This window comes from Glycine soja, chromosome 11 (assembly GCF_004193775.1).
Source record: "Glycine soja cultivar W05 chromosome 11, ASM419377v2, whole genome shotgun sequence".
NCBI classification, from domain to species: Eukaryota; Viridiplantae; Streptophyta; class Magnoliopsida; order Fabales; family Fabaceae; genus Glycine; species Glycine soja.
Genome location: NC_041012.1, coordinates 10,631,997 through 10,659,566, shown reverse-complemented (window position 1 = coordinate 10,659,566; position 27,570 = coordinate 10,631,997). Strand labels below are relative to the sequence as shown.

At 32.1% G+C, this 27,570-nt stretch overlaps 3 protein-coding genes across 3 annotated transcripts; 1 reads left to right on the top strand and 2 right to left on the bottom strand.

Moving 5' to 3' along the window:
• The first annotated feature begins 1,805 nt into the window (after positions 1-1,805).
• LOC114376232 (U-box domain-containing protein 33-like) lies at positions 1,806-7,610 on the top strand. The gene is made up of 7 exons (XM_028334233.1): positions 1,806-2,167; positions 2,383-2,501; positions 3,108-3,217; positions 3,551-4,061; positions 4,523-5,074; positions 6,193-6,915; positions 7,195-7,610. Exons 1-7 carry the CDS (start codon positions 2,005-2,007, stop codon positions 7,375-7,377), a joined length of 2,361 nt encoding a protein of 786 aa, XP_028190034.1. The 5' UTR covers positions 1,806-2,004; the 3' UTR covers positions 7,378-7,610.
• Positions 7,611-7,720: 110 nt separating this feature from the next.
• On the bottom strand, positions 7,721-9,667 carry LOC114376234 (epsin-3-like). The gene is made up of 4 exons (XM_028334235.1): positions 9,377-9,667; positions 9,088-9,210; positions 8,806-8,967; positions 7,721-8,710 (listed from the first exon to the last, which is right to left on the bottom strand). Exons 1-4 carry the CDS (start codon positions 9,517-9,519, stop codon positions 8,128-8,130), a joined length of 1,011 nt encoding a protein of 336 aa, XP_028190036.1. The 5' UTR covers positions 9,520-9,667; the 3' UTR covers positions 7,721-8,127.
• Positions 9,668-14,659: 4,992 nt separating this feature from the next.
• On the bottom strand, positions 14,660-17,977 carry LOC114376171 (probable protein phosphatase 2C 4). Its single transcript, XM_028334136.1, has 4 exons — positions 16,117-17,977; positions 15,912-16,025; positions 15,197-15,461; positions 14,660-15,092 (listed from the first exon to the last, which is right to left on the bottom strand). Exons 1-4 carry the CDS (start codon positions 17,782-17,784, stop codon positions 14,977-14,979), a joined length of 2,163 nt encoding a protein of 720 aa, XP_028189937.1. The 5' UTR covers positions 17,785-17,977; the 3' UTR covers positions 14,660-14,976.
• Positions 17,978-27,570: the final 9,593 nt, after the last annotated feature.

Below are 27,570 nucleotides of genomic sequence, written 5' to 3'. Positions count from 1 at the left end.
ATTTATTTTAAAATTTTTAAAATATTTAAATTATAGAATTTATAATAAGAAAAGAATATATTAATTAAATCTAAACAAAATGTAACCAAAATCATTTATCTTTAAATAATAAATTATGAGAGTTCAAAATTAACTAAAAACTAAAATATAGTTACAAAAAATATATTTTATGCTTAAAATAAATTTAATTTTATATGAAAACACTATGTAGGTATGTTTATTTATATAATTTCATATTTATTAGTTGCTTTAATAAATAATGTTACCAAAAACTAAAAATGTATCATTTTTTTTTTATAACTTAACAATTTTAGCTAACTATTTTTAGTTACCGATTGTTTTTTCAGCTTTATGTTAGTCTTTGAGCTTTTTTAGCTACATTTGTCTCCCACATGTTTTTGCATTGAAGAGAATCAAGTAATTTGAATTTAACAGTTAAGCAAATTTAATCTCTATCAAGTTTTTGTATTCGAAATTCTTAAATTATTATTTTCAATTCACCATTATTTTTTATTTTCTATATAAATATTTAGAGGTTTTATTATGAATTTAGAATATAAAATAATTTTAAAAGTTTAAAACTCATAAAATTAATATAAATTTAATAAATATGAAGGATTATAAAGTGTAAAGTTAGAACAAGAAGAAAAAAATTGATTTTTTTTGAAAAAATTTAATATATTGGTTTTTATGTTTTGAATAAGAAAAATTAAAACAAATTAATCGATTCAAATTTTCAGATATTTTTAGTAAAAGATGAGAATTTGAGAATTTTAAGTAAAAGAAAATTATAATGAAGCTAAAATTATTTAATTTTAAAATTTGAGTCACTTAATTGACAAAAGAAGCTCTTAGACCATTAAAGTTCAACATAATTTAAAATTAAAATAAAATATTTAATTAAACAGAAATATGTTAATTTAAAAATAAAGAGTCAGGTTTACAAGTTAGATGTTGATTATTTTTATATATGTTTTCTTACAAATTTATAATTAAATTAAAAATAATAATTTAACCTATTTCCATCCACCCTCCCATTCTAATTTCACCGGAACCAAACAGGGGTCACTGTCTCTTCGATCACCTACCGTTTGGAGATTTCTGCCGGTTAGGTATCAGTATATTCCATCTCCTTCATAATCAAACTAAAGTTATTATTTTAAATAGCATACCAAATATTTCCAACTTTAAATTGCTAAGAAGATAAGAATATCCACCCTATGGAATGCCCCGTCGGGGTAATGAATAACATCAAATGAAAAAAAAATCTATTAAAAATTAATCATATAAATTTCAAATTTTAACTTATAATTAGAAAGCCATTTTTTCCGTTAATTTCTTCACCACTTTAATAATTTTATCAAGCACACTAGAAGAAAAAGTTTTTCCTCATCCTCGACCCTGCAAAAAAATTTAGCATATGCAAACATTCACTAAATATTTTTGATTCATATCTAAACATTCAGTTGATATTTTTTTTTCAAAAGAGATTCATTTGATATTTTGAACTCAAAACTTTGAAGATAATGCTAGTAAGTAATAGCTTTCACCGAAAGCATTAATTGAAAGTAAAAAATAAAAAGTTTTTTCACAAATTCTAATTACTATCTTCAATATACTAATTAAAAAATTAATACTGTCTATTCATTTAAATTAACATTTCTTAAAATGTTTTCTTACGTCCAACACCAAAAGCTTTTGTTGTAATGTTACTTTTTACGAGTCTTACAACATGGATCTACCAAAAGCTACTAAATTTTGTTTCCTGCAGACCACACAACACACAGTAAAGACAGAAGTGAGACACCACACGGCATCTGAGTCAGTGTCAAAGTCAAGCCTTTCACTTTTGAGTTTCAAGAGAAAAAATATCACTGAAAAAAAATCCATCTTAACTCAATCCTCAAAATTCCCTTTCCCATTACTTTTCCTTCAACAATGGACCTCTCTCATCATCTTGCTCGCCATCATGCCCTCTAACTCTAACTAACAATCTTCTACCTCATGGCCATGGATGAGTATGAATGTCATGAGATGGTCCACGTGGCAGTTGGCAAGTCCCTCAAGAAAGCCGCCACTTTGCTTCAATGGTGTTTTACCCATTTCAGCAAACCACAGATTTTCTTACTTCATGTTCACCAACCTTCTACTATGATCCCCACACTGTGTAAGTCCTGGTCTTTTATGTTCATGTGTGTGCACTTCTTTTGAATTTGGATTGGTTTTTTGGTTCCCTTTGAGTTTTTGCTGTGCCAACTTAGCTTCTTTTTTTTTTCTATTTTGGCAAGCATAAGGTTGAAAATTGAAATATAGTATATGCTTATTGGGATATTTTCATCCTATCCCGTGAGTTGATTCATTTAAAGTTGAAATCTTGTGCAGTGGGGAAATTGCCAGCATCCCAAGCTAGTCCTGAAGTGGTGTCTGCTTATAGAATAGAAGAAAAAGAAGACACCAAGAGGCTTTTGGAGAAGTACTTGAGCCTTTGCCGTGCTGCTAAGGTATGCATGCATGTCTTTGCGTGTGTGTGTGTTTTATTCGTCAAAATGTTAGTTTTTGTTAGAATGTTAGTGGGGAGATTCAAAATCCACAATCTCTCTCCCTTTCTCCCTTCAATCCTTAAACCCCCCCCCCCCCCACCTTCCCAACGAATAGGAAATTGTAGGTTATAATTTTAATGCTGATTTCTGCTTGCTCATCTGTTATTTTTTTCTTAATTTCATTTATGAAAAGAAGTTACTTTTTTTATAAAAAAAATAAAAATTTACGGCCTTTGGAAATGTTTTCTGGTAAAGCTTTAGAAAATGTGTGTGTGGGAACCACAAATGTCGTTCCAGGGGCCATATTTTCCCACCCTGCCGAGTGTTGCTCCGGGGAGGCAAATATGATTTGCGGGTGACATGATACTGCTTTTAGCCACATTTTTTAAAATCCCGTTAGTTACCATTCTGTTTTCATGTTTTCTTCCTTCTGAATATGTGAACTTTGTGAAGAATTATAACTGAAATTTGTTTTTGTTGAAACTATCTCATTTTCTACTCTTTACAATGCAATTTGTTTGAAGACGACAATTATTTGTGGTCTTTGTTAAAGCAATTTCTTTTCAGGTTAAGGCAAGCAGTGTCATTGGTGAAGCTGATCAAGTCCAGAAAGGGATTGTTGACTTGGTTACTGTGCATAATGTCAGGAAGCTTGTTATTGGAGCAATACCAGAAAAGTAAGTAATGCATTGACTGCCAACAAATTCTGTTAGTCAGAGGGAATGTTTGTTTATGCCAATATAGAATTGTCTAGTTTGTATGCATTGAACTTGGCTTATTCACTTGTTTATTCCATTCTAGTTGATAGGTTCCTATGATTGGAAAATTTGATGTTTTTCTCTTATCTCTATGTCTGTCATTTCTATAGAAACTTACACATCTATGCCTTCCTCTGCTCTTATAACTTTGAACCATACTATCTACTTCAATCATTTCCTTTATTGTACCTTTTCTTTCATAAAAGGGATGAATAAATGTTTCCCTTTATAAAAACAATGGAAAAAATGCAGTTGCATGAAAATCAAAAGGAATTCCAGCAAAGCAAATTATGCTGCCAAAAATGCTCCCCCATTCTGTGAAATATGGTTTGTCTATAATGGTAAGCACATTTGGACAAGAGAAGCTTCCGAAACACCTCGTTCTTTGTCTTCACGTGCCCAACCTGAGACTACAACTGCAGAGAGTTTGAGTTGCAGATCTTTTCATGATGGTACGAAAGAATTGTTACATTCAGAATGTCTTCAATTAAATTCTACAAAGACTACAAGAAGTATGGTTCAGAGTGAAATCATTGAAGCAGAAGCTACTTTTTCATCCAAATCATCCAGTTGTAATAGTCATTGTTCTCCCCAACATTCGGCCGGTTGGTATTTAGATACTCATTCAGAGTTTGAGGAAGAAACAATTGATAGTCAACTTATTGAAACCAAGAGAGAAGCTAAGGCTGCAACAGACAAGGCCCTAGCAGAGCTGTTGAAGAGCAAAAGGTTGGAAGTCAAAGCCATTGAAGCCATTAGTAAGGTATGCATAACCTAATGTAATTGGACTTTTGATAGCACAGAAGCTTATTCACCTTGTTCTTATTGTAAGGAAAGAAGCCAAAGAAATTCTTGCTTGCCATGAGGGGTCAAGTATACTTTCTTTTCTAACATATCTAAGAAACATCGATAAAGTATTCCATGAAGATTCAAGAGAGAAGCCATCTGCAAAATAGTTGGATTCTGTAAATAATTTTTCTGAAACTTAAATGTTTTCTTGTCAAAATCTTAGAACAGACTGGGAAGCAACAACACGAACTGAATTTCCCAAATTACTATAAATTAAAGTATCCAAATTTATTGTTAAGAAATTTCATGGACACAAAGCTATGTGATTTCACAGCATATCTCAAAATTAATGACTAGTGATTATATTTAATGTAGTCTTTTGCTGTTTTTTCTCAAGACTTCTGTTCCAACACAAGTAACATGTACTTTCTTCAGGTCAACTTTTTTGAGTCTGCCCATGCACATGAAGTAAAGCTCAGAAAAGAGGCTGAGGATGCACTAAGAGCTACAATACAGGAGCAACAGATGTTCTTGGATGAGAAAGAAGAAATTGCTAGGGAGTTGGAAAGGACTGTGAGAAGTATTTCCCTTCTAGGCAATTGTGCACATGAAACCAACCATAAGCGAGATGAAGCTGAAAATGAACTATCACTAATTCAAGCATCCATCTCAAACCTGTGGCATGAAAAGCAGCAAATCAGGCAGCAGAAAATGGAAGCCCTACACTGGCTTGAGCGGTGGAAAAGTTGCGGACAAGTTGGAGCAGATCACTGCAATGGAGTCATTGGGTTTGCTGAAGAATTCCCTGAGCTTGCCGAATTTTCATTATCAGATCTTCAAAATGCCACATGCAATTTTTCTGAGAGTTTCAAAGTTATGGAGGGTGGATATGGTTCTATTTATAAGGGGGAAATGTTGGGTAGAACAGTTGCTATAAGGAAGCTCCATCCACACAACATGCAAGGATCATCAGAGTTTCATCAAGAGGTCAGTTCTCCCATAACAGCCTTTCTGCTTTTGAAATAGTTTATCTTAAATTCTTTAGAGCTTGAGAGGACCAGTGGCAGAAACATAATTTAGAGGCTTTTGAATTTTTAATTGATTTCACAGCCGGGACAACCACATTTAATCTCCTAAACAATCCTTTGAAGGTAATCAAGTTAGGTCCCATGTTAGCTTGTCATATAAACACTTTAGAAAATCCAAGTCTAATTCTATGAAATGTATATCCTTGACATAACTTTGGATTCTCTTGATTTTTCTAGATTAAATACCATCTAGTCAGGTGGATTCTCTTGATTTCTCTTGAAGCAATTTACATAACCATAAATTTTCTTCAAGATCTATTTATACTTTTTTCTCAGTAATTTTCTCTTATTACCATGTTAAATACCTTTATGAAGAAGATCAGGCTTTTCTAATAATTGGGTCATGCAACAACAACAAAAGACTTATCCCACTATGCAACGCAAGGTTAACTATATGGATCACACATCATTGGACTCGATTAAAAACCAAATTCTCAGAGATTATTCAACATGAGATCCCTCCTAACACTTTTCTCTAATGTCTGCATGGGTCTCTCTTTCCCCCTTTTTATAAGACTAAAAATCGTGCTATATGCTCTCCTCCGCCAATGCTTCAAATAACCTTCTCTGCACGTGTTCAAATCACCTTTACCAATTTTCTATAATTTTTTCTTAATTGATGCCTCACCAATATCTGCTCGTACAAAATAATTTTTTTTATTTCGTCCTTTATTGTGTGATCACACATCCATCTTAACATTCTCATTTATGTTATTCCCATTTTTTCTCTTGTTGTCCTTATAAAGTCTAACATGCACTACCATAAAGTATAGTTGGATGTATATTATTACAATAAGACTTTCCTTTGAACTTAGCAGATAATTTGTGATCACAAATAACTCATGATGCCTTTTTCCATTTTAACCATTTTGCTTGCATCTTGTGTGCGACATCCCCATTAATTTTTCTCTTATTTTTTTTATAAATATTTTATTGTTTTCTTTATTGACTTGATTGTCCAGCATATAGTGTGTTTGTTTGATCCAACTAATGTTTATGCTTGTGTTGTGTGATCAGGCTCAAATTCTTGGTAGTCTCCAACACCCTCATCTGGTTACTTTGCTTGGTGTTTGCCCTGAAGCCTGGTCATTTGTATATGAGTACTTGCCCAGTGGAAGTCTCCAAGATTATCTATTCCGAAAAAGCAGTTTTCTGCCATTGACTAGGAACATCCGAGCACAATGGATTGCCGAAATTGCTACAGCTCTCTGCTTCTTGCATTCTTCAAAACCTGAAACTATTATCCACGGTGGTCTGACTCTTGAAACTGTCCTTCTGGACTCTGCACTTAGTTGCAAGATATGTGAATTTGGGTTCAGCAGGCTGGTGAAAGAGGAGTCAGTTTATCTTCCTAACTTCCACTTCAGCACTGAGCCAAAGGGTTCTTTTACATATACAGATCCTGAATTTCAGAGAACTGGAGTACTGACACCTAAGTCTGACATATACTCTTTTGGAATCATCATTTTGCAACTCCTCACTGGTAGGACTCCAGTTGGATTAGTGGGTGAAGTACGGAGAGCAGTTTCTTGTGGAAAATTGTATCCAATTTTGGATTCTTCAGCTGGAGAATGGAATTCCACCATGGCAACACGATTGGCTGAACTAGGATTGCAATGCTGCCAACTGAACAGTAGAGTCAGACCAGAGTTAACACCTTCTCTAGTGAGAGAATTGAAGCAGTTGCTTGTTTTAGAAGAGCGACCTGTACCATCTTTTTTCTTGTGTCCAATCTTTCAGGTAACTGTCCCTTTTTGTTGTTATTTATATAACTAGGTTTAGTAGTAATACTAATGCAATAACTTAATGAAATGCATACTATAGTTGATGAACCAACCAGTTCCATGATGTTAACCAGGGCTACTAGACTTGCTTAACTCTACAGTGATTGTCTCTAAGCATTCTTAATTTCTTGGGAGGGCTATAAAAACTTGGGCACGGGCATGAGTTGAAGAGAAACCAATTTTCTTCTCAGTTACTGTATGTATGTGGCTCATGTTTATTTGGTTCATTCTTCAGGAAATAATGCATGATCCTCAAGTTGCAGCAGACGGATTTACTTATGAAGGGAAGGCCATAAGTGAATGGCTGGAAAATGGACATGAAACTTCTCCTATGACTAATTTAAAATTGACTCACCTGAATCTCACTCCCAATCATGCACTTCGACTTGCTATCCAAGGCTGGCTTTGCAAATCTTGAAGTTTTATTAATTCATTTATGAATGTTGTAAATATCTACATATCTATTTTTTTTGCTTGATTACATTGCCTTTCTTTGTTGCTTTCTAGCTCAAATCAATCACCATAGTGTTTGATGATAGAGGATTAGTTGATTTCTATTGTTTATGCTATCCTGAATGAGTCTTGTACGTTCTGACTGACCTATTGTACATTCAAAATTACAACTTGAGAACTAATAGAATTTTATACGGAGATGAGTTGTAATACTTTGAATCTTGTAGTGAATGATTTGCTGATATAGAAAAATCTTAGGAAATTGCTTTAATCTATTTATTGTCTAGAACAACTTACTTAAACAAACCTTTTAGCACATAATAAACAAGATGCCATTTTCCCAAAGTAATCAATGATTGTCTAAACCCCCCCGTTTTAAGACACTTCTTGGAGCGCCTTAAAAACAGGTCATGTGATTGCCGTTAAAGTGGCCACGGAAGGTTGAATCTCTACGCAGATTAAATATACAGAAATACAATCCAAAATGACAAAATTTCTCTTTGTTGAGTAACAAACCGTGATAGAGGGGAAATTCTAGCAGTAACATAATGGTTGCCCATATCCATCAAATATGAATACATGTACCATAAGACGTTCTTTAGACTATGCTCTTCTGAATTGAAAATGCAATATTTGCTAACAACTTGAACTTGGTGGGTTCATTTAAATCTTCAAATTGCTTCAACACCCTTGTAGTATACTAGTATTTCCGTCTCTAGCAAGCCGAAAGCAAAGAGGCAGTGGCATGCATTTCTGCTGAACTGAAGGGGTGATCATCTTCTGTTCTGATGATTCCAAGCTTGGAATCCTCTTCACCACAATCCAAAAGTGCTTTGGACTCCCCATTCAAGTTCCATAGATGGAACTCCTCCTTGCTAGGCTCCATGTTTTCTTTAGAACTTGTTTCAGATTTCGGAAGCATTTGATTGTTGCCAAGATCATCATCCTGGTATTCCTTGGCTTCCACACTACCCAATGACTTAAAAGTTTCACCTTGATGGCTAGGAGATTTGACAGCCACTGTGTCCACATTCACAACATTGTTTGAACAAGAGGAATGGTTTTCCTGATCTTCATGGTTGTTTAAGTCTGAGTCATATCTCTTAAGTGTGGTTGGCAATGATTTCTCACGTAGAACACCTTGTGCCGGAGTTGACCGATGAGAGAAACTTCCGAAACCTTCAATCCCTCTAGATAACCTTCTAGCATTTTTTCTCTCTTCCTTGAGAAGAGTCCCTTTTTCCAGCAGTTTCATTATCCTCTCAGATTTCTTTCTCACAGTTAGGCCCCAATTAAACCTGCAAACACTCAAAATGCACCCATTGTCTTGTCAAGAAGGAGAAAATTAATAACCATAGATTTTTAGGCAGGAGATGCAAAAATAAGAACATACCCAGTGTCATCAATATACTGAAAACCTTTCATTTGGCTAATGACATCTTTGTCACTCTTAAATTCCTCCGCAACACTCTCTGGTCCATGAGTCAACAAGTGCTCAAGCACGATCAGGGAATTGTAAGAGATCCTCCAATTCTTCTTTTCAAATTTAAGAAACCTGTTTTAGAATTGTACATGTCATTCATCCCTGATTGGTTGATCTATATTCTACACATGATTGATTGATTGACACAAAAGTGGGAAACGTGGTAAGGAAAACAAAGGGACCTGGAAATACCTTTTATGCAGAATCTCCACAATCCTCCAATAATCGTCTAGCTCAAAAGCATCCCTTGAAATTGATCTGAGAGTTCTGGCATCTGGGGCCCATGGATTTCCACTTGTTGCCTCTTCTGTCATCCTGTAAATAGAAAAACACATCCATACATAGGGAAAATAAAATATAAAATATATATTAGAAATCCAAGAACTAGTTTTGGTTATGAAACAAAATTGAAGGGTGATCACTGATCAACAAAATAACAAATCAAAATCTCATGATGATGCCATAAAAGAGTTAGACTTACAGTTCTGCAGGGGTGACATCTGTTAGAGCTAATCTAGCAGTCTTAATTTTCTCCTTGAAGAAGAAAGAAGCTTGCTTTTTGAATTCATGGAACAAGGGTGTGCTCATTTTGCTGCTGTTAGTTTTGTTCAACGCTATGGACATGTCTGAACTTATTCCATTTGGGATGCAACAGAGAAAAAAAATGAGAAGAGAGTGGTTTTGGTTTGGATTGTGATAATAAGTAAAGCAAGCTGAGGTCACAAGTTACAACTAATCCTTTAAAATAGTAACAAAAATCAACACATTAATTACCAAATGACGTGACACTGTGGCAACATTGATAGTCTGTGAGTGGGGAAAAAATACTATACAATTTAAACCGTACGGTGATTTATGAAAGCAAAGTGAGTGACTTTTACGCTTGGACTTTGGCATAGAGAATTTTGATTTGCACATGACGCATAGTCAAGTTGCAATTAGTTTAGTTTTATTTTTATTTTTTTCCCCAGTATTTGAAATTGCAGACGCGTATGCGAATAAGTCAAGATCTTGAGGGTCATCACTTGGGACGGGTGGTGGTGTTTGAATTTTAAATTTGATTATTGTGAATAAGTCAGAGTTCAAGTTTTCCCTCCTTCCAGAAGGGTTAGGCATGAGACAGTAAGTACGTGGGTGAAGGTTAGCCAAACTGGTATGTCAAAATCATGCATGACATTAGGGACCACCAATACCATATTACCATGTCCACATTCTATAATATGAAAAAATTATAATTGTAATTCATGCTTGCATTTTAATTCAAAACTTTCATTCTACTTTATCAAACAGTCAATGGGAGTGTTTGGTTTAAAGGGGTGAATGTTTGATGCAATTGAATTGATGTGATTTAAGAATGAATGTTGCAATATGGGTGTTTGTTAGGGGTTAATTGGAACGACAATTTTTGAAAGAAAAAAAAAAGGATCTGGAGGGTAAAACTTTCACCAAAAAATGAGATAAAATGAGGTGAAAGTAGAAAGAGAAGAGACCTTATGAATTGTTGTAGAAGAGAGAGAAGAGTGGCAAAGGAGAAAGAAAAGAGGAGAAGGGAGATAGGGAAGTGAGTTTCTCACAACTTCAACACATGCCTACTTGATTATGCATAATTGATTATCCTTTCTTATTCAACTTTTTTTTTTGTTCACTTACCAAGTTATTTTAACTCAAATTTTTTTATCCCATTTATACTTTGTTTCATATCTATCAAATTACTTTATTTTACACTCTCTTTCGTTTTCTTTTTTTTATACTTTATCTTTTTTTCTCTTTTCATTCATTTTCATTTTTCACACTTTCTTTCCTTTTCATCCCAATCTATCAAATACACCCTCCATCAATATTGTAGCATACTTTATTGTGTAAAGGGATTGAACCAAAGTTATGTCCAACCATACTTGATGAGAATTGAGTATTTTGGACATAGCAGTTGAAGTGTGGAAGTCACAGTCAATCAAATGTATTTTATGAGCTTCCATCAGGCCATTGGAAATTTCGTCGAAATTGATTGAGCAATGATTTCCTTAGTGGCAGCAGCATTGTATGACACGTTCCTCTTAACTTTATAGCCCAAAGACTATCTTCTACGAATTTTTTAGGTTGTTGAATTGACTAGCATTATAAATTATCTTTAGTTTTGGAACAAAATAGAGAAATTTCTTGTGAATCCACAAAAAAAAAAAAAACAAATATAGTTAAGCAAATGTCAGGAGATAGATAATCTGCACTTTGCACTAAGCGCCAATTGGTGGAGCCTTACGTAATTACATTATAATACTATGCAATTGGTTATTGTATTCCATCCGTCTTATATTATCTATTATTAAACGTAATGTACTTTTTTTGGAAATAAAAATAATTGCCTAAATTGCTGTCAAAATGACTTTTTTTCAAAAAAAAACTTTGTAAAAAGAATTATAATTTAATTGTGAATTCATCTAAGTATTTAGGTGAAATGTCAATAAATCCAAACATTATAAGAAAAATATGATTAATGATTTTTAATTTTTTTTTAAGTGATAAATATTTTAAAATAAATTAAAACACTTGAATAGACATATACTATTATTGAGAAGGAGAAAGTAAGCCAGACATAGCCCTAAGGTTGATGAATTAAAATATCAGCCCAAACTACTTTACGGGTGTGAATGTTTTGGGCTGGAGAATAATGGTCTCTACTCGGCCTCGCAAAACCTACATGACGTGGAACTTTATAGTACCCTAAGTCCCTAATTTGATTATAGTATTTTCTCTTTTTGGTTACATGTGGCACTTTATTGGATAAAAAACAAATGGGAAAAGAGCTTTATTGAATTAATGACTTTCTTCTACGCTTGGGAAGAGAGAATGAGCAACTGCTACATTTAATGTAGATGGATTGCTTCCTCCATCTGTGCAGGAATTAGTTGTGATTGGTTATTAATCAAAAGAGCACTAAGAGGAGAGCATGACTGAATATGAATCACTACTGACTTCGAATTTGATGATACTTATAAAGTGACAGATATTCATTTGATGCATCTGATGGATGCCCCTCTATGCCTGTTGCTGTGCATTTTATTCTAAGTTAAATGGTTGTTAGTAGTTACAAATTTGGTTTAAGTTTGTGTGGATGGGAAAGAAAATGAGTAGGAAGAAAATGAAAAGAGGAAAAAAAAACAACAGAACATTAGTAAATTTTTATTTTTTTTAAAGTTAAATAAAAGAAAATAAAAAAATAAACTTTTCTTCTCACTTGTTTGTTTAGATTGATGGAAGAAAAATGAGATAAATTCATTCATCTCATTTCTTAGTTATACTTAAGCTTAATGCATATAAGAGCATCTGCAACTTTTTATGCTAATTTATATTTTTTTGATGCTGAGAGCATATGCAATCAAATTTGTTTAATAAAAAATATTATTTTAATATGTCATATGTGATTTTCAATTAGTTAAAATTTGAAAGAATTGATTATATGAACAATTATTATTGTGAATTACTTAATTCTATATTAAATATAAGAGAGAGAAATGAAATATTTATAAGTTAAACAATTTTTTAATAAAAATATTTATTGAAGAAAAAATTAATTAAGTTAAAGTTGACAAAAATTAAATTGTTTATATAAACACAGTTAAATTGAAAATACTCTAAGATTTTTTCTTCTTTTGCTTATATTTAAGTTTAGAGTAGTACTACTTTTGTCCCTAAAGTAATTTTTCTTTTTGCTGAATGTGTCCCTAAAGTTATTTTATTTTAGTTTATATATAAAAAGGAAGTTAGTATTTATGGATTGTATTTTAATTTACGAATCTATTTAGTAAGAATATAAATAGATAATATTTATATTTAATAAAACACAGTCGAACGTTTACTAGTACTATCAGAAAAAATAAATGACAAAAAAATCCTAAGAGGATTATTATATTTTCAATATGTTTTAGTCATAATTTATAAGGTTAAATCACTTTAAAAATGCAAAATACTTACTTACCCCTCGACCCTCTCCACTCGACGTGGCCTTAAATTCCTTAACCACGAGACAAAATTACAAAAGTTTTATTATCACTTCAATTGCTTTTTGACTAGGAGCAACCCGCAATTTAATTCCAATCCCAAGGGCATAACTTTTTTTTTATATAATCCTAGGTCATAACTTAATTATTGGAATTGGTGAATATATTAATAACTTTTCTGTGCATTGCACTGATATTTTTAAATTTAAGTAATATTTAAAAATAAAATAAAATAAAATAAAATATAGAGATATGATATTCAATTATAAAATCCGGTCTACTAAAAAAGTAGACCATGTAAACTCATATATATTTAAAATTAACTTTTATATATATATATATATATATATATATATAAATTCATAATTTAATTTTAGTAAAATTTCTAAAATATCAACATTAATGGAATTTGATATTATGAATAAAAAAATTAAAAATAGAATTATGATTAAATGAATAAGATAAAATTAATTAAATTTATTTATATTTATGTCCATTGTATAAAATAATTTTTTACTTATATTATATTTGAACCTAGATGGAGTATTATAACTTATAAAAGTTTTTTTTATAAAGGGTATTATGAGAGATTTATTCATTATTAATAATAATAACTTATTTTATCATATAAATCAAATTAAGAAAACAATAGAAATAAAATATTCAAATCAAGATACATTTAATTTATATCTATTAATTGCATATAACATCTCAATTTTAAAATTTGAATTTGAATTTAAACTAACTAAACTAAATAATATTATTATAAAACTGTGAGAATTTAATGTTGAACAGGTCTTGTGGCTTTTTAATCAAATCTATTACAAAAGAGTTCATGTAATTTTTAAAAAATAAATATGTACATTTTAAAAAGAGAGAGCGATGAATCAATGCTTTAAAAAATTAGCCTCTCTAAATTGCAATTAAAAAGCTGCGTTAATGAGACAAATTGTTCATAAACCTACAGAGACTTTATCTCTCTTACAATTAAACAGCTGTGCTGACATAAATTGTTCATAAACCGACAGTCGACAGAGACTTCATCTCTGTTTTTGCTAGAAAATTATAGAAGTTTTTAACTTTTTATTTTTATATTCTTAATATAATAAAAATATATTTTAATAAATTTTTCTAACTTGAAATCTTTCAATAAATGCCCTTAGAAACTTGGCATTCAACCTTTTTATTTATGCCCTTAGAAATTTAATATTTATTCCTTTAATTGCAGGGGCGAAACGATGTCTTTGGTCGGTTTTTTAATGCACTCAGGACACGAATGGTGTTAATTGCATAAAATGGACTGGTGCTTAAATTGGTCGAGATTGCTTCCTTTCAATTCATGTTCATTGAACCATTTCATATGAAAATCGTCGCTATTTGTAAGTGTCGTGAACGACTCAACCCCTAAAAGCTGTGAAAAAAATAGAATTATTAAGGTCAAAAACTTAAATTCAAAGTTGATTGCGATAAACAGCGTGCCTGATACGAAATTCCACCACACGTTTGCTTCGTATAAGAAATTGGCAATAACAGAACATAAGCATCAAATGGTTTAAATTGGACACACGTAAGAGGAATATAGCGTAACACAAAATAAATAAATAAAAAGCCATATTGCAAATAGTGTTTGATCCACATCAAATTGAAAAGGTAGACTATAAACTGCATGAACCTTGAGCCTTATTGTAGGCATTTGGAATATGTTGCATTTTTTAAAATTATTTTGAATGGAAAAAAGATGCTGATGCATCATGCACAGATGACTAGTGTTTTCTGCACGACCAAAAGATTTTTAAGGAATGACTTTTATTACAAAAATTACAATTTTTATGTGAGTTATTATCAACAAAATCCAGCTTTTACAACTTTACAATCCTCACCACCCACTTAAATTGCACAACAAAGCACTCTCCCAGAGCTTCTTAGTTGGTGTTTTACAAAAGGTGAGTAGGGAGGGGGAAAACGGCAAAAAGGATGCCTCACCCTTCTTCGGCACTATATATATCTCATATCCTCTTCCTTTTTTCCTTTTTTCCTTTTTTTTTATATATATGATAGTAATATATATGATTTTCAGTATACTTATTTATACACAGAATCTCCATATCCTTCCCTCCAAAGAAATAACAATGATGGAAACATCATCATGGTAACGGCGCCTATCACCCTGTGGAATTTCGAGCAACTCGTGAAAGTCCAAACCTGAAGATTAACATGGCAAAAACATCAGTAAAAAGTAAAACCAATGATCCATTATGCGATTGTGAGATCTTTTGAATGAAAATGTTGGTTGTAATTATCAGTACCAGCTTTCTTTGCAGCACGAAACAACACTTCTTCAACCAAATGCTGAGCCGGGTCTCCCTCGGGTTGCAATGTGATGAAAAGCTCGACTTCAGCCACTGCCTCTTCGTTTGACAAGTACTGATAGAGCCCATCAGAGCATAGAATCAAAAATTTGTCCTTTGGGCCTAATCTGTGGTGTTTTAGATATGGTAGGCAGCTTATGTAAGGAGAGTTTCCTACGTAGTCTATTCTAAACATCTCCAGAAGTGCGTTGTTCCACTTTGGCTGCATAAGATAACCAACAGCAATAAGAAAATGCAGAACAGTATCCATTTAGAGCTAGTAAATGCTGCTCAGAATTTTGATGTGCCAGATTTCTAAAGATGCACTGAAAATTCATAACTCAATATTCCAATTTAGGTTAAGAGGAAATACATTACTAATGTGACATTAATTTTCTAAAAGAATGAAATCCAACATGAGTATCACAACTATTAGTAGCAGTAACAATTTTTTCTACATCCTTAACTTCCAAGGATTAGGCTGGTTATTGGATTTAAGAAACCTTCTGTGACAACAAAAAAAATGTGGAAGAGGAATGTATCCTGTTATAGCCAATGTAAACCGTTCAACTATCTCTCTTTGTTGTATCCCTTGTGCCCTTGCCATTCATATTAAAGGTATAACACAACTGTAAAGTAAAATGAATAGATTTGAATATATCTAGATACCAACCTGTTTGAGAAATCCGGCACCAAATGCTCGAGTAACTTTGAGAGAACCCTTCACACGGTCATTTACAACAGCAAAAGGATCATCCGGGTGCTCTTTTTTAATTCTCTGGATTTCCTGAAACAGAAACCAAACATTTCTCAATCAAGACATGTAGCAAAACAAAAACCTGCTGAAAACAGCAATCAAACTGAGACAAACAACTTACTTCCTCAACACTAGTACTATGATCCTTGGTAAGCTGAATCGCGCTCAAACTCGGTACCAAGTTGGACGTATCAACATCCCAAGACTCAAGATCATTCATCGTCTCCTCATTGATCCTCTCCAAGTCCTGCCTGATCTTGCCAAGCCAGTAATCAGGCTCAGCCTTCTGAGCCAGCACAGCTCGACTATCCCCTACATTCATCACATAAACATCCTCCCCCTTCATCAACATCACAAGAACACACGAACCCATCAAAGCCAATTCAGGATTCTCCATCACCATCTTATCCGCCACATCGAGATAAGACTCCTCAGTCTTCTTTAAAGCCCGAGAAAGAGCCTCCAAAACATCTGAATGATTAATTGAACTCGCTGCTCCACCCGACCCAGATCGACTTAAATTCAGTTGCTCCTTCAATCTCCGATCAAGCTCCAATCTTTCCCTATCCCACTCACACTTCCACCTCCGTTGATTCTCCTCCCATTTCTTCGCAGCACCCTTGAACTTATTCCTCGAATTCCTACCTCTCTTATTACTGCTCTTTCTATTATTATCATTATTATCTTGCTCAACACAGTGAGAACAAGCATCATCTTCATCAGTAACCGTAACATCTGCAGTAACATCTCGCAACATGTCCTCTTTTATCGTTGAATTTTCCGGTGCAGACCCGTCATCCCACAACAACCCTTTAAGCTCCTTATGCACCGCGGTGTAGAGATTGGAGAGAAGGTAATCAGGTGCATCAGGTCCACTGAAACCATCATAGATCCCCACGAAAACCCAACCGTGTTCCTCAGACACCACAACATGAACACGATCCTCCCCTGCTTTCCCCTGCGCCCATTGAAGATTCTGACTCTCCATCGAATCATAGTCCTCCAAACTCCCCTCGCTACTCAAATTCACGCTCAGATTCTCGTTATGCTTCTCCGCCGCTGCCGCCGCCGCTGCCACCATCCACTCCGGCTCCTTCACCACCACGCCCTTGATCGGAGCCACAATTGAATTGTGCCCCCGAGACAGAGTCTTGGAAATAGCCCTCTGCAAAACGCGAATCCACTTACCCTTCCTCGTTCCCACTCTCATACCCAACCCCAAACCCAACCCTCCGTGCGAGAAGCTTCTCTGAAAATGATCCGATCCGTTTCCGATTCCGTTCCCTTCCCTCTCAATCGGGCCCGAAAAAAGCCCGCGATCGATGGGCCCGGACATGAACCCGCGCTCGATTGGGCCCGACATGAACCCTCTCTCCAGTGGGCCCGAGCCGGGAAACCCACCGCCGTTCAGGTTCCCCGAGAACGGGCCCGAGTTCACGAGGGTCCTCGGAATCGGCTGAAGTGGTAACGCCGCGAACGACGTTGAACTCTCAAACGCCGCGGCTCTGTCGATGCAACCGTACGAGTACAAATCCACAAACGCCGTCGATAACGGCGTCGACGTGTTTGCGCTCACCGACGCGCCCGAGATTGTTCTGAACGTCGTCGTTTCCTCCGAGTGGACCTTCGACGAAGAAATCCGGGTCGGGTCGGGTCTAACATAGCAGAAAGAGTGACCCAAACCCTCGTCTAACGGCTCCGTTATTAAAATAGATATATCCTGCTTTCGACGACCCCCTCCTCCGTTTCCGGTGAAGCACACCGTTAGCTTCCCTATGCCGTTTCCCATCGGAACACAAAAAACCACCACCAAAAAAAAAAAAAGAATAAAAAATATGACAAGCTTGGAGGTTAGTTTCTCTTACTTTCAATATAGCTATTGCTATAACACGTTATTGATGTTCATAATGGCTTGGTGGAGAAAATGAAGAACTAGAGAGAGCAAAAAAGAGAGAGAGAGAAGCAGATATGTGAAGAAAGAGAAGTTGAAGTTGAGATAAGAAGAAGGGAGTTAGAGAGAGAGAAGGCGTTGACTTTGGAGAAAAGTTTTTTTTTTTTTGAAAATAAGAGAACGCACTTGCTTTTTTGCTTGGTATTTTTTATAAACAAAAATGGGGGAGGGTGATTTTATTTTTTTTTGGAGTGGGGCGTTGACTATGTTGAAGATAAAGTAAAACTCAAAGGTTTATGTCCGGTTTTGATATCTTGTTCAATGTTCGGGTACGTTTTGTGGCGGGCGTGGATCGCACGCGCGGAGGCAAGTGGATGAGATTCGCGTGGGAGGGTCACGGATGGGAGCGATGAATGATGATTCTGATGGCGAGAGCGTTGTCGTGTGTTGTTTGTTCTGTTGTGGGAGAAAAAAAAATAAAGAGGGTGAAATTTAAATGAGGGTCATAAATTCGGGTTAATTAAGAATCAAAAGTCAACACGGGGGAAAATTGTTTTTTTTTAGGATCTTGGAAAGAGTGCCACGGGCGCCGTTGGATCAAGCGGAGGTGTCGAAGATATAAAGGTTGACTAGACACGTGGCTCTCTTTCATTGATTTGGGTTGATAATTTGTCAACTTGAGGTTTCCCGAGAAAGAGAGAGATTGGAGTAATATATTTATTTGGAAAAAATGAAAAATAAAAAAATATTGTCAAGAATTTCGGCCTTTTGTTTTAATTGAAATGAAAAAAAGCGAATTGTAGAGAGAGAAGGAAAGGTTGGCTAATCTTAATTTAATATGTTGGTGGGGTGGTTCGATATTAGTAATGCTGCCATCACTGCACAGCTTGAATATTTAGGTAATTTGACTAATGTGGATTTAAATGTAGCCCATTACTCCATTGACTTTTTTTTTTGTAATTACATATTGAATTGAATGTTCACATTTGGAATGTGTTTGATGATGCTTGGGTTGGAAGGCACACTTTAGTTGTTGTTTATTATATATTAATGATGGTTTTATTGATTTATGTAAAGTTGCCTTGTAAATATGAGGATTTTTTTTTATTGTCGAGTAGTACTTATTATTTGATACTCTCACTAAAATCACATACCAATAAAAATAATTGATTTTATTAATTTTATTAAATTTTTTATTTTAAAAATAATCCTTAAAGTGTTATTATTATGTGTTTATAAAGTAAAGCTCTTTAGTTCGAAAGTGTATTAAAATTAAATTCTATCTAATAACTTCTATAAAAAAAAAACCATAAAAAGCTTGCAAAATACTATTAGCTGAATGTACATAAATAAATGGTTGTATTGTTTGTTTTTCTATCTAGGTGTTTCCCGTCAAGAACTAAATAAAGTAATCTGATTAAGTTATGTGAGAAGAAAAATAACAATTGACTTTTGCAATCTGCGAGAACATTGTTTCGAAGAATTTTCTTACTTTACAAAGCACAAAGTCTCATAATTCATCCTTCTAAGTTACAATCAATTCCTTGATGAAGCGGGGTTTGGGATATGACATCTTGCACTTGATTCTTTCTCACGTCCCAATCAAATATTAGACCCCAAAACTTTTTATTTTTGTTAAGGATCTCACTAATTAATAATATTTTTATAAAATTTTATCAGTTTTAATTTTTTAACAAACACCTTAAAATTTATTCTTAATATTTTCCTTCTTTTATTTAACAATATTTTTAACGCTTTCTGAATATTTCATAAGAGAAATAGACTTGTACTCGTTTTTCATAATGAGAAAAGATAAAGGGTCTGAATCGATTATTAGAAGGATAGTTTTGTTTTGATATTATATCCAAAACCGCGTGTCATGATGAGATTTCACATTGTAATATTAACTGTAGGAACTTTGTGCATGCATCCTATTGAATAAACAATAACGGGCTTTTGCTTTAAGTGATTGTCTTTTATTTCCCGGAAAATGTTTCACATTGGAATACTCCTGTAGGACTTTTGTACCTGCATCCTATAGAAGAAACAATAACGGCGTTTGTTTCAAATGATTTTCTTTTATTTCTGGAAAGTGCATGTGGAAATATTAATTGAAAACAATTATTTTCATGTTTGTTAGAAAATTATACAAAACATATATATTTTATGTATATTTGATTCTTCGAAAAAATATATTATCGTATCTATATGCTTTTTTATTTCTGTGAACAGAGGGTGAAAAGGTTAGGTTTCCGCTTATGGTGAAATTTTTAACATATTCTCAACAGAAAAATATCCTCTCCATTTCTTCTGGTTTAAATATTTTATCCGTTTATGTAATTTAATGTTTTTTATTTTTGAAAAAAAATCTCTTTTAATCATTATAAAAATATATTTATTTTATTTTTCATTCTTAAAATATTATAAATAAAACTTTAAACAGTAAATAAAATATGTAAAGCACTTTAAGAATAAAAAATTAAGCAAACATAATCTAGAGGACTAAAGCAAAAAAATATTAAATTACAAGAAAAAATATATTTAAACCTTTCTTTTATTCCTATAATTTTGAAAATAAATTATAATCGTAGTTAAGTGTGTAACATGTTCATTTCATTTATTTCTTCAAGAATTTAGTAATGAAATAAATGAAAAATATCTTGATCCATCGTTGACACCTAATATTTATTATATGTTATCAAGAAATTTTAATTCAATTGGTTAAATAATATATCAAGAAAGTATCATAAACTTTATGATATTTTGATTTCAATTCTTATATGTAAAAAAACATTCCCATTACCTATTTGTATATGCATTACTTGCATAATGGTGTAACTTCCAAAGTCTAGTAGCTACATTAACCAAAAAAATATATTTTAAAATACTCGGGAATGCATTCTTCTTCATCATCATATATTTTTAGAAGTAACATTTTTTTTTGGAATGAAAGAAAATAACTTGAAACAAACACCTCTTAACCAAAGAGAGATTATTTTGTATATGATAAAATTGTACAAAAGTTTATACTGTCCCAAACAGATAAGAAAAAAAATGAGATAAACAAATTTAATTAATGATAGAGTTACAGACACATGAATAGTCTCACTCACGGGATGCTTCAAACCTGGAAACTTTATTAGCCAATGATCATTCTTCACGGTAGTAGGCTTATGGTTTAACAATTCTTATGTTTAATCCATAGTCACTACCTAATTAAGGTCCAGCAGATAGTATATATGTTCAGGTTCTACCAGAGCTTATAAAGTAATTCCATCGTCTCTTTTTTATAAGAAGGTTTTTATTCATTATTAGATGAAACCTCAACTAATTGACATACTGAGTAAGTGTTCGCTTTTGAACTTTCTTATTGATCCAACTTTAAACTTCATCATATCAGTTTAATTTTATTCTTTTCAATATACTAATTTAATTAATTTCACATCCAATATGTGATTTTTCACGTTTACTAAATGCGTGTCTGGATGCACATAAATAAGCACAGTCACATCAAAATAAACAAATGATAAAAAATAATATGAAAATGTTTCAAGTGAATGCACGTTAACTTGCCTAAACGGCGTAACAAACTTGTTGTAAATGCATGTTTGAAATCATAGTAGTGCATATCATAAGTGAGTTTTCACATCTGATAGTCACACTCAAGAAGTTATCAGCATTTTGTTTTTTCCTTTTAGATCCCTCAAACCACTGTTCAAGTAAAAAATAATAAATTCTTATTTCTCACAAAATGGTACGTTAGAACGTATCAACGACAGCATATACACAAACATGCCCTATATATTAGCTTCCGATCTCCCGCGTTTTGAATTCACGATATATAATTTTAGTACAGAATAAAACACAGGGTAAAATGTTAGTAATTCTAACTTTCACGTCTCAAACTTAATTTTTTATTTTTCTATAAATTTTCAAACACGCGTTAAGACATGGATACGTTATGTTTGCTTCATACTATCAAAATTCATTTATCTTGAAACTCATAAAGAGAGAACAAGTAATGATTCAAAGTTCTGCTTTGATCTATACCCAAAAAAAATGTAAATTTCCGGTTGTTGATTACCACCTGTTTATTTTTTGGTTTTATTAATTAGTGTTCTTAGAATATTAGTTAAATTTTTAAAAAATATTTATCATATAAAATATAAGATAACATAAAAAAAAGTTATGAAAATGAAATTCAATTTTAGGTATCCCAATAAAAAAAATTATTCTTTTAATTTTCAACCAATATCTTATCTTATGAACATTAATTAGGATTTTTCTTACTTTTGCTATGAATATAGTTTTCAAAACCATCATCAACATCAAGTGTGATCAATAAAGATTATTTATAAAGCATTTACTATTGTTTGTGGTAGAATCGGTATAGATTACTTAGTTCCTTGAATAAATCCGCAACTTACAAGGAAGTCTGATTTGGCTGGTGGTAATCTTCCCAAAATATACCAATTCGCCTGTTGGTGGAACACATGGAACTTAAAAATTCGGACACTTGTCAACTGATCAAAATCACCGTGTCTTATTACGAGACAAATCAAATAGATAAATAGTTTTAGGTATGTGATTGCTTCCTAACACCAATCCCAAATATTTTTAAGAATGTAGGGTGCCAAATTATCCCACGTATGTTACAAGCAACAAACTATTCTCTGAGAATAATAAGTTTTGCATTGCATTTTCTTAAAAAAAATATATTGTTATTCAATAAACAGTGGAGATATCAACTGTTAATTTAGTAAAAGGAAAATATTTGGAGAAAGGGATTTCAGAAACAATTATATTAACATTTTCTATATTTCTATCAAAACAACACGTTGTTATATAATATTTAAAAATATAAATATAAAAATTCATTGAAATTTATACATAAATTGGAATTTATGTAACATTAATAAATTTGCTACTGTTCGTAACACACACAGAACTCAATGCCATCATCATTCATTATTTGCAAGTGGCAAGACCTTTCTATGCCACCTTCTCCACAATCCATCTGCATGACCCACCTACCCTTTCGCACTTTTGTCTTTTTATTAACAGTTGCACAAACACCATCGACATGAGAAAAAAAAAAAAAAACAGCTGCACAAATTATTTCTTGATATATAATATATACAAGGTAAATTAACAGTGTCTTTCTGTATATTGATTGAGAAGTTAAAAATATATATAAGTTAATATAATTTTAGTATTATTAATAGATTGTAGCGCAATTTTTTTTTAAAAATATTTTATTTGTTTTTAATTATATTCTTAAGGTATACTATAAGTAAATATAGTAATAAAATTAAATCGGGCAGTTGGTTATGTACCCTTATTATTGGCTTCACTGAAACGAATCTAAACTTTTACATATTTGGCTAATTGGTGGAGTGGTAGTTCATAATTCATAATTCATTTTGATAATGATATCGCAATCCTTACACATGACTTTCCGTGACTATTTAATGTAAATGCCAGATATTATATGTTTAAAAAAGGCAAGTTGCGCATTCAAATTATGTTTAATTGGGTATTTAAAGAAAAACTATGTTTATTTGGGAGCACAATAGCAATTGGATTTTATTTTTTTAACTTCTCTAGAAGAAACACTATGGGCTAAGAGCTGCTTGGTGAAAGGAATGTTAATAATTATAATAATCTAGCTTTGGATCCTGAAACTTGACTTACATTTAATATTATTATATACAATTAAAAATGGTTCCACTTGAGAGAATTTCAGACTTCAACCATTGCTGTCATTCAAGTTTTTTTTTTTAGAAAATAATAATAATAATTAAGCTTAGTGCGAGATCTCTTATTAGATCGTGGACCTTTTTGGTTCTCTACCCAAATCAATTTGGTTTGCATCCTAATGCTCTCCACTTCAACCATTATGTCTATATGGATTGATGCTTAATTATTTTTTACATTACAAACCTTTTTCATTGCAAGCAAATGCAAGTCAAGGTTTGCTTTCCTTGCAGCACTAAAATATGATTTGCTCTTGGTAAAACTCATGTAAATTAAATAGTGAATGACGATCTGCTCGAACCTCACAAGAGATATTTTTTTTCTTCTTAAAATTAAAATGCAATTGATTAATACGTTGAACTTGAAGGTACTTCGATAATAAAAACTTTTTAGCAGCTTATCCATTTTTATTAGTCAAATTATCTCCACTATCACGGCTCCCACACTATTGAATTCTCTCACCATCGATTTTATGTTTAGAAGCCAAAATCTCCAAAAATTATCAACCATGAACATAAATTAGCTATCAAATAATTTGAAAAGTTTTATAATATAAGAAAATAAAAATTGACACTATATATAATATCGTATACTTTTTTCCTGTATTCTACTTAATTTTTTAAATCTTTTTTTATATATACGCGTTTCATAAATATTAAGTACACTCTAAAATCAAAAGAAACAAGTTAAATATATATAGTTGTTCCATTTTTATTGTTGAAAAAATCATATAGTTGTTCCATTTTTAAAGGGCAATAAATCAAATACCAGAGTTGGAAGTCTAAATATGAAGATAAGTGTCTCAAGTTGATTGCTGAAAGTTTCCCTTTCTGACGCTAAGTCAAACAATTTTTTAAAACAAATATCATTTTATATCTTTTATTTTACTTCATTCTATATTTACACTGTTTCACTTGTGCTTGTCTTTTTCAGGTACTCCCAAATCTGTCATCACCAAGAGTTAAAATCTATATGCGAGGTAGCTAATTAAGAATAAATTAATTAAATTAAATGATTTAAGTTTGTTGAAAAGGAGCAATCGAGTAGTCTTATGAGTTATATATATATATATATATATATATATACACACGAGTTGTCTTAAGTTTAAATCTTAACTGGATAATTATGTTAAATTCTTGTAAAGAAAACTTCTCAGATAATATCTATGATTTGTAAAAATAAAAAAATAATCATGTACTTTAGCAACTAATAGTTTAGGACGAGTTTTGCAAACGGTAAGCAAATTATGTAGTTCACACGTTAGTATTACGATTTCATGCTGGTAGCTGATTCTTTGAGTTAATTACCAATTGTATCCATGAATTACTTATGAATGAGAAGCCATAACTTTTAAAAATAAAAAAAAAACAAATTTAGTGGTTCACATCCCATTATAGTTTATTTGCAATCATGAGCTTTAATTTATTTTTAAGTTAGCTCATTCCCAATTTTATAAATCACAATATTGCCGTTGAGTTATTACATTTCCATATATATATATATATACAAATAATATCCACGAATCCAAATGAATTTCTCTTCTCTCGATAAATTTGGCTATTGAACAAATGTGCATTATTCAAGAAATCTACTTTTATATTTACTATTAGTAATTTGGACTTTTTCTAAGCCGATTCTTAAAGTTCATTTTGTGAACACACATACCTAATGTTGAAAATTGCATTTCATCCTCGACTATTAGTTGTTGAATCGGCAAAGAGAATGTTGGAGTCTAATATTCAAAGTCAATAAAACTGTGTGATGTGCCAAACATTAGCCATTGAAGGGTAAAAAAATAGATGATACATGAATGAGAAATATTTAATTATTAGAATGTGAGCCATTGAGCATACATAATCCATGAGATTGGATTATATTAGGGGAATTGATAGGCAATAGCCACCATGGTCATTGTCATAAACCTCTCTCAAGCTGAAAGAGCAACAGCTAGCCCCCGCCGCTTTTCATTGCAAATCACTTACCCATTTTCATTCTCTGTCATCAACAACTTTCACAATAGCACACTTTGCTGTTTGGATTTGTGATTTTATTTCATTTCATTGTTTCTCATGCTTCTCCATGGCATCCTTTATGTCCACCTCTAAAATAGGAAAATCTCAATTTAAAGGGGACAGAGCGTAAAGAACAACTTTTTCAGGGATAAGCATAATTTGGTAAAATAAAATGAAATGGAATAGAAAAAAATATTTAAATTAAAGTAGTGTGATAAAAGTGTGTAATCCACTTAAATGCTTGAAATTTTTTTCCTTACTTTCTTGGCAGACAAATGACCACATCAGTGGTCAAGCCATTTATGGGGCCTTGTATTTACTAAGGCAAGACAAGACAATTGGTGTTTTTCTCTTTTAATGATAAAATTGATTTTTAGATATAGATTAAAAATTTTACGATTACTATTGGAATATACATGAAATTGCATAAAAAAATATTAATGACCTTACAATTTTTTTAGTAAATTATATTAACATCTTTTGAGATTTCATCAAAATTTTCATTATACTACTTTTTTTTTAAACCTATATTAACTTTCTTTAATTGTTTGGCAAATATTATATTATTTTTTTTTTGAAAAATATTATACCGCGTTCTAATAAAAAAAGAAGGTGGTTGTAAACATTAAAAAAGCTAATAGGAGATTTATGTGTAATTTCAAAAAAACTTCAAAAGATGTCAGTTTATTTATTTTTTAAGGCATGGCTAAAGTTTATTTATTTTTTAAGGTATGGCTAAATATACAATTACGAAATGGTAAGACCATTTTTTATATGTAAAAATGCTTGATTGTAACTAATGATTACGAGACATGGTATAAAAAGGTTTGGTTGAACCAAAGATAACGATAAAAGTTGGCAACTAAGTGTTTATTTAATGAAAAAATAAAACTTTGCTTCTATTCCATCAATTTTGTGATTGCATGTCCTTGAGATTGTTTGAGAAATTTTATTTGAAACATATGAAAGTATAAGTGTAGTCAAACAAATGAGGTGGGGTCTAATTGGCACTGGAAACTGGGTGTGTTGTCTCATTTTTTTGGTTTTAATCAGTTTTGATATTTCTTGTCAGATCTGATTTTCATCCTAATAAAAGTTTAATTTACCTTTAAAAAAATGAGGTTACAAGGCTTAAAACGAAACTTTTGAATCAGGAACATAAAAATGATGAAATTATTTATGATAAAGTTTTCCTTAAGGGAAGTATTTGATTAGTTTTTTTTTTAGGATTTCTTATGCATATTTTTGTGTGGAAAGATTAAAGAGAGAAAACGAGGAAGACTCGAATGAGTCTCCAGGTAGAACCATTAAAAAAAGAATATGAATCTTCTTTAGATATTATTGGTTAAGACCGTAAACATTTATATTTCAGAAAAGCGATATATTTTACTTGTGTAAACATTACATAAGTTTTCACATTACATAAGTTTTCACAGTTTATTTAATTTTAACCGTTGGTATTTTTTTGTAAAAATATTTGTCGCAAAAATTAAGTAGATCACTCCCCATTAACTGCATTTAACGTGTTTTCAGATGAACACGGTCAATTGGAATACGAGTAAGAATATAATAAAACATCTGTTCTCGCACTTTTTTTAATATGAATAGCAATGAATGATTTATTTGTTTTATTTAGCATGTTTAATTGATTAATAAAAATAAATGCGCGTGTGATTTAGTGCAGTTTGACCCAAATCAAAATTTGAACCAAGACGGGCTTGTTGTTCAGGTTTAACCTTTTGGGCTTATAAATAAGATTGCCCCAATATAGTTGGGAAGGACTTGAATATGTGGTTTAGACGGACGTTGTTTGATGTTATTCTCCATGTTTAATCTCAAAAAAGCTAAAATATGAATAAAAAAATATTTTCCATTTTAAAAACGTGGTAATTATAAATTTAAGTCACATTAGAGT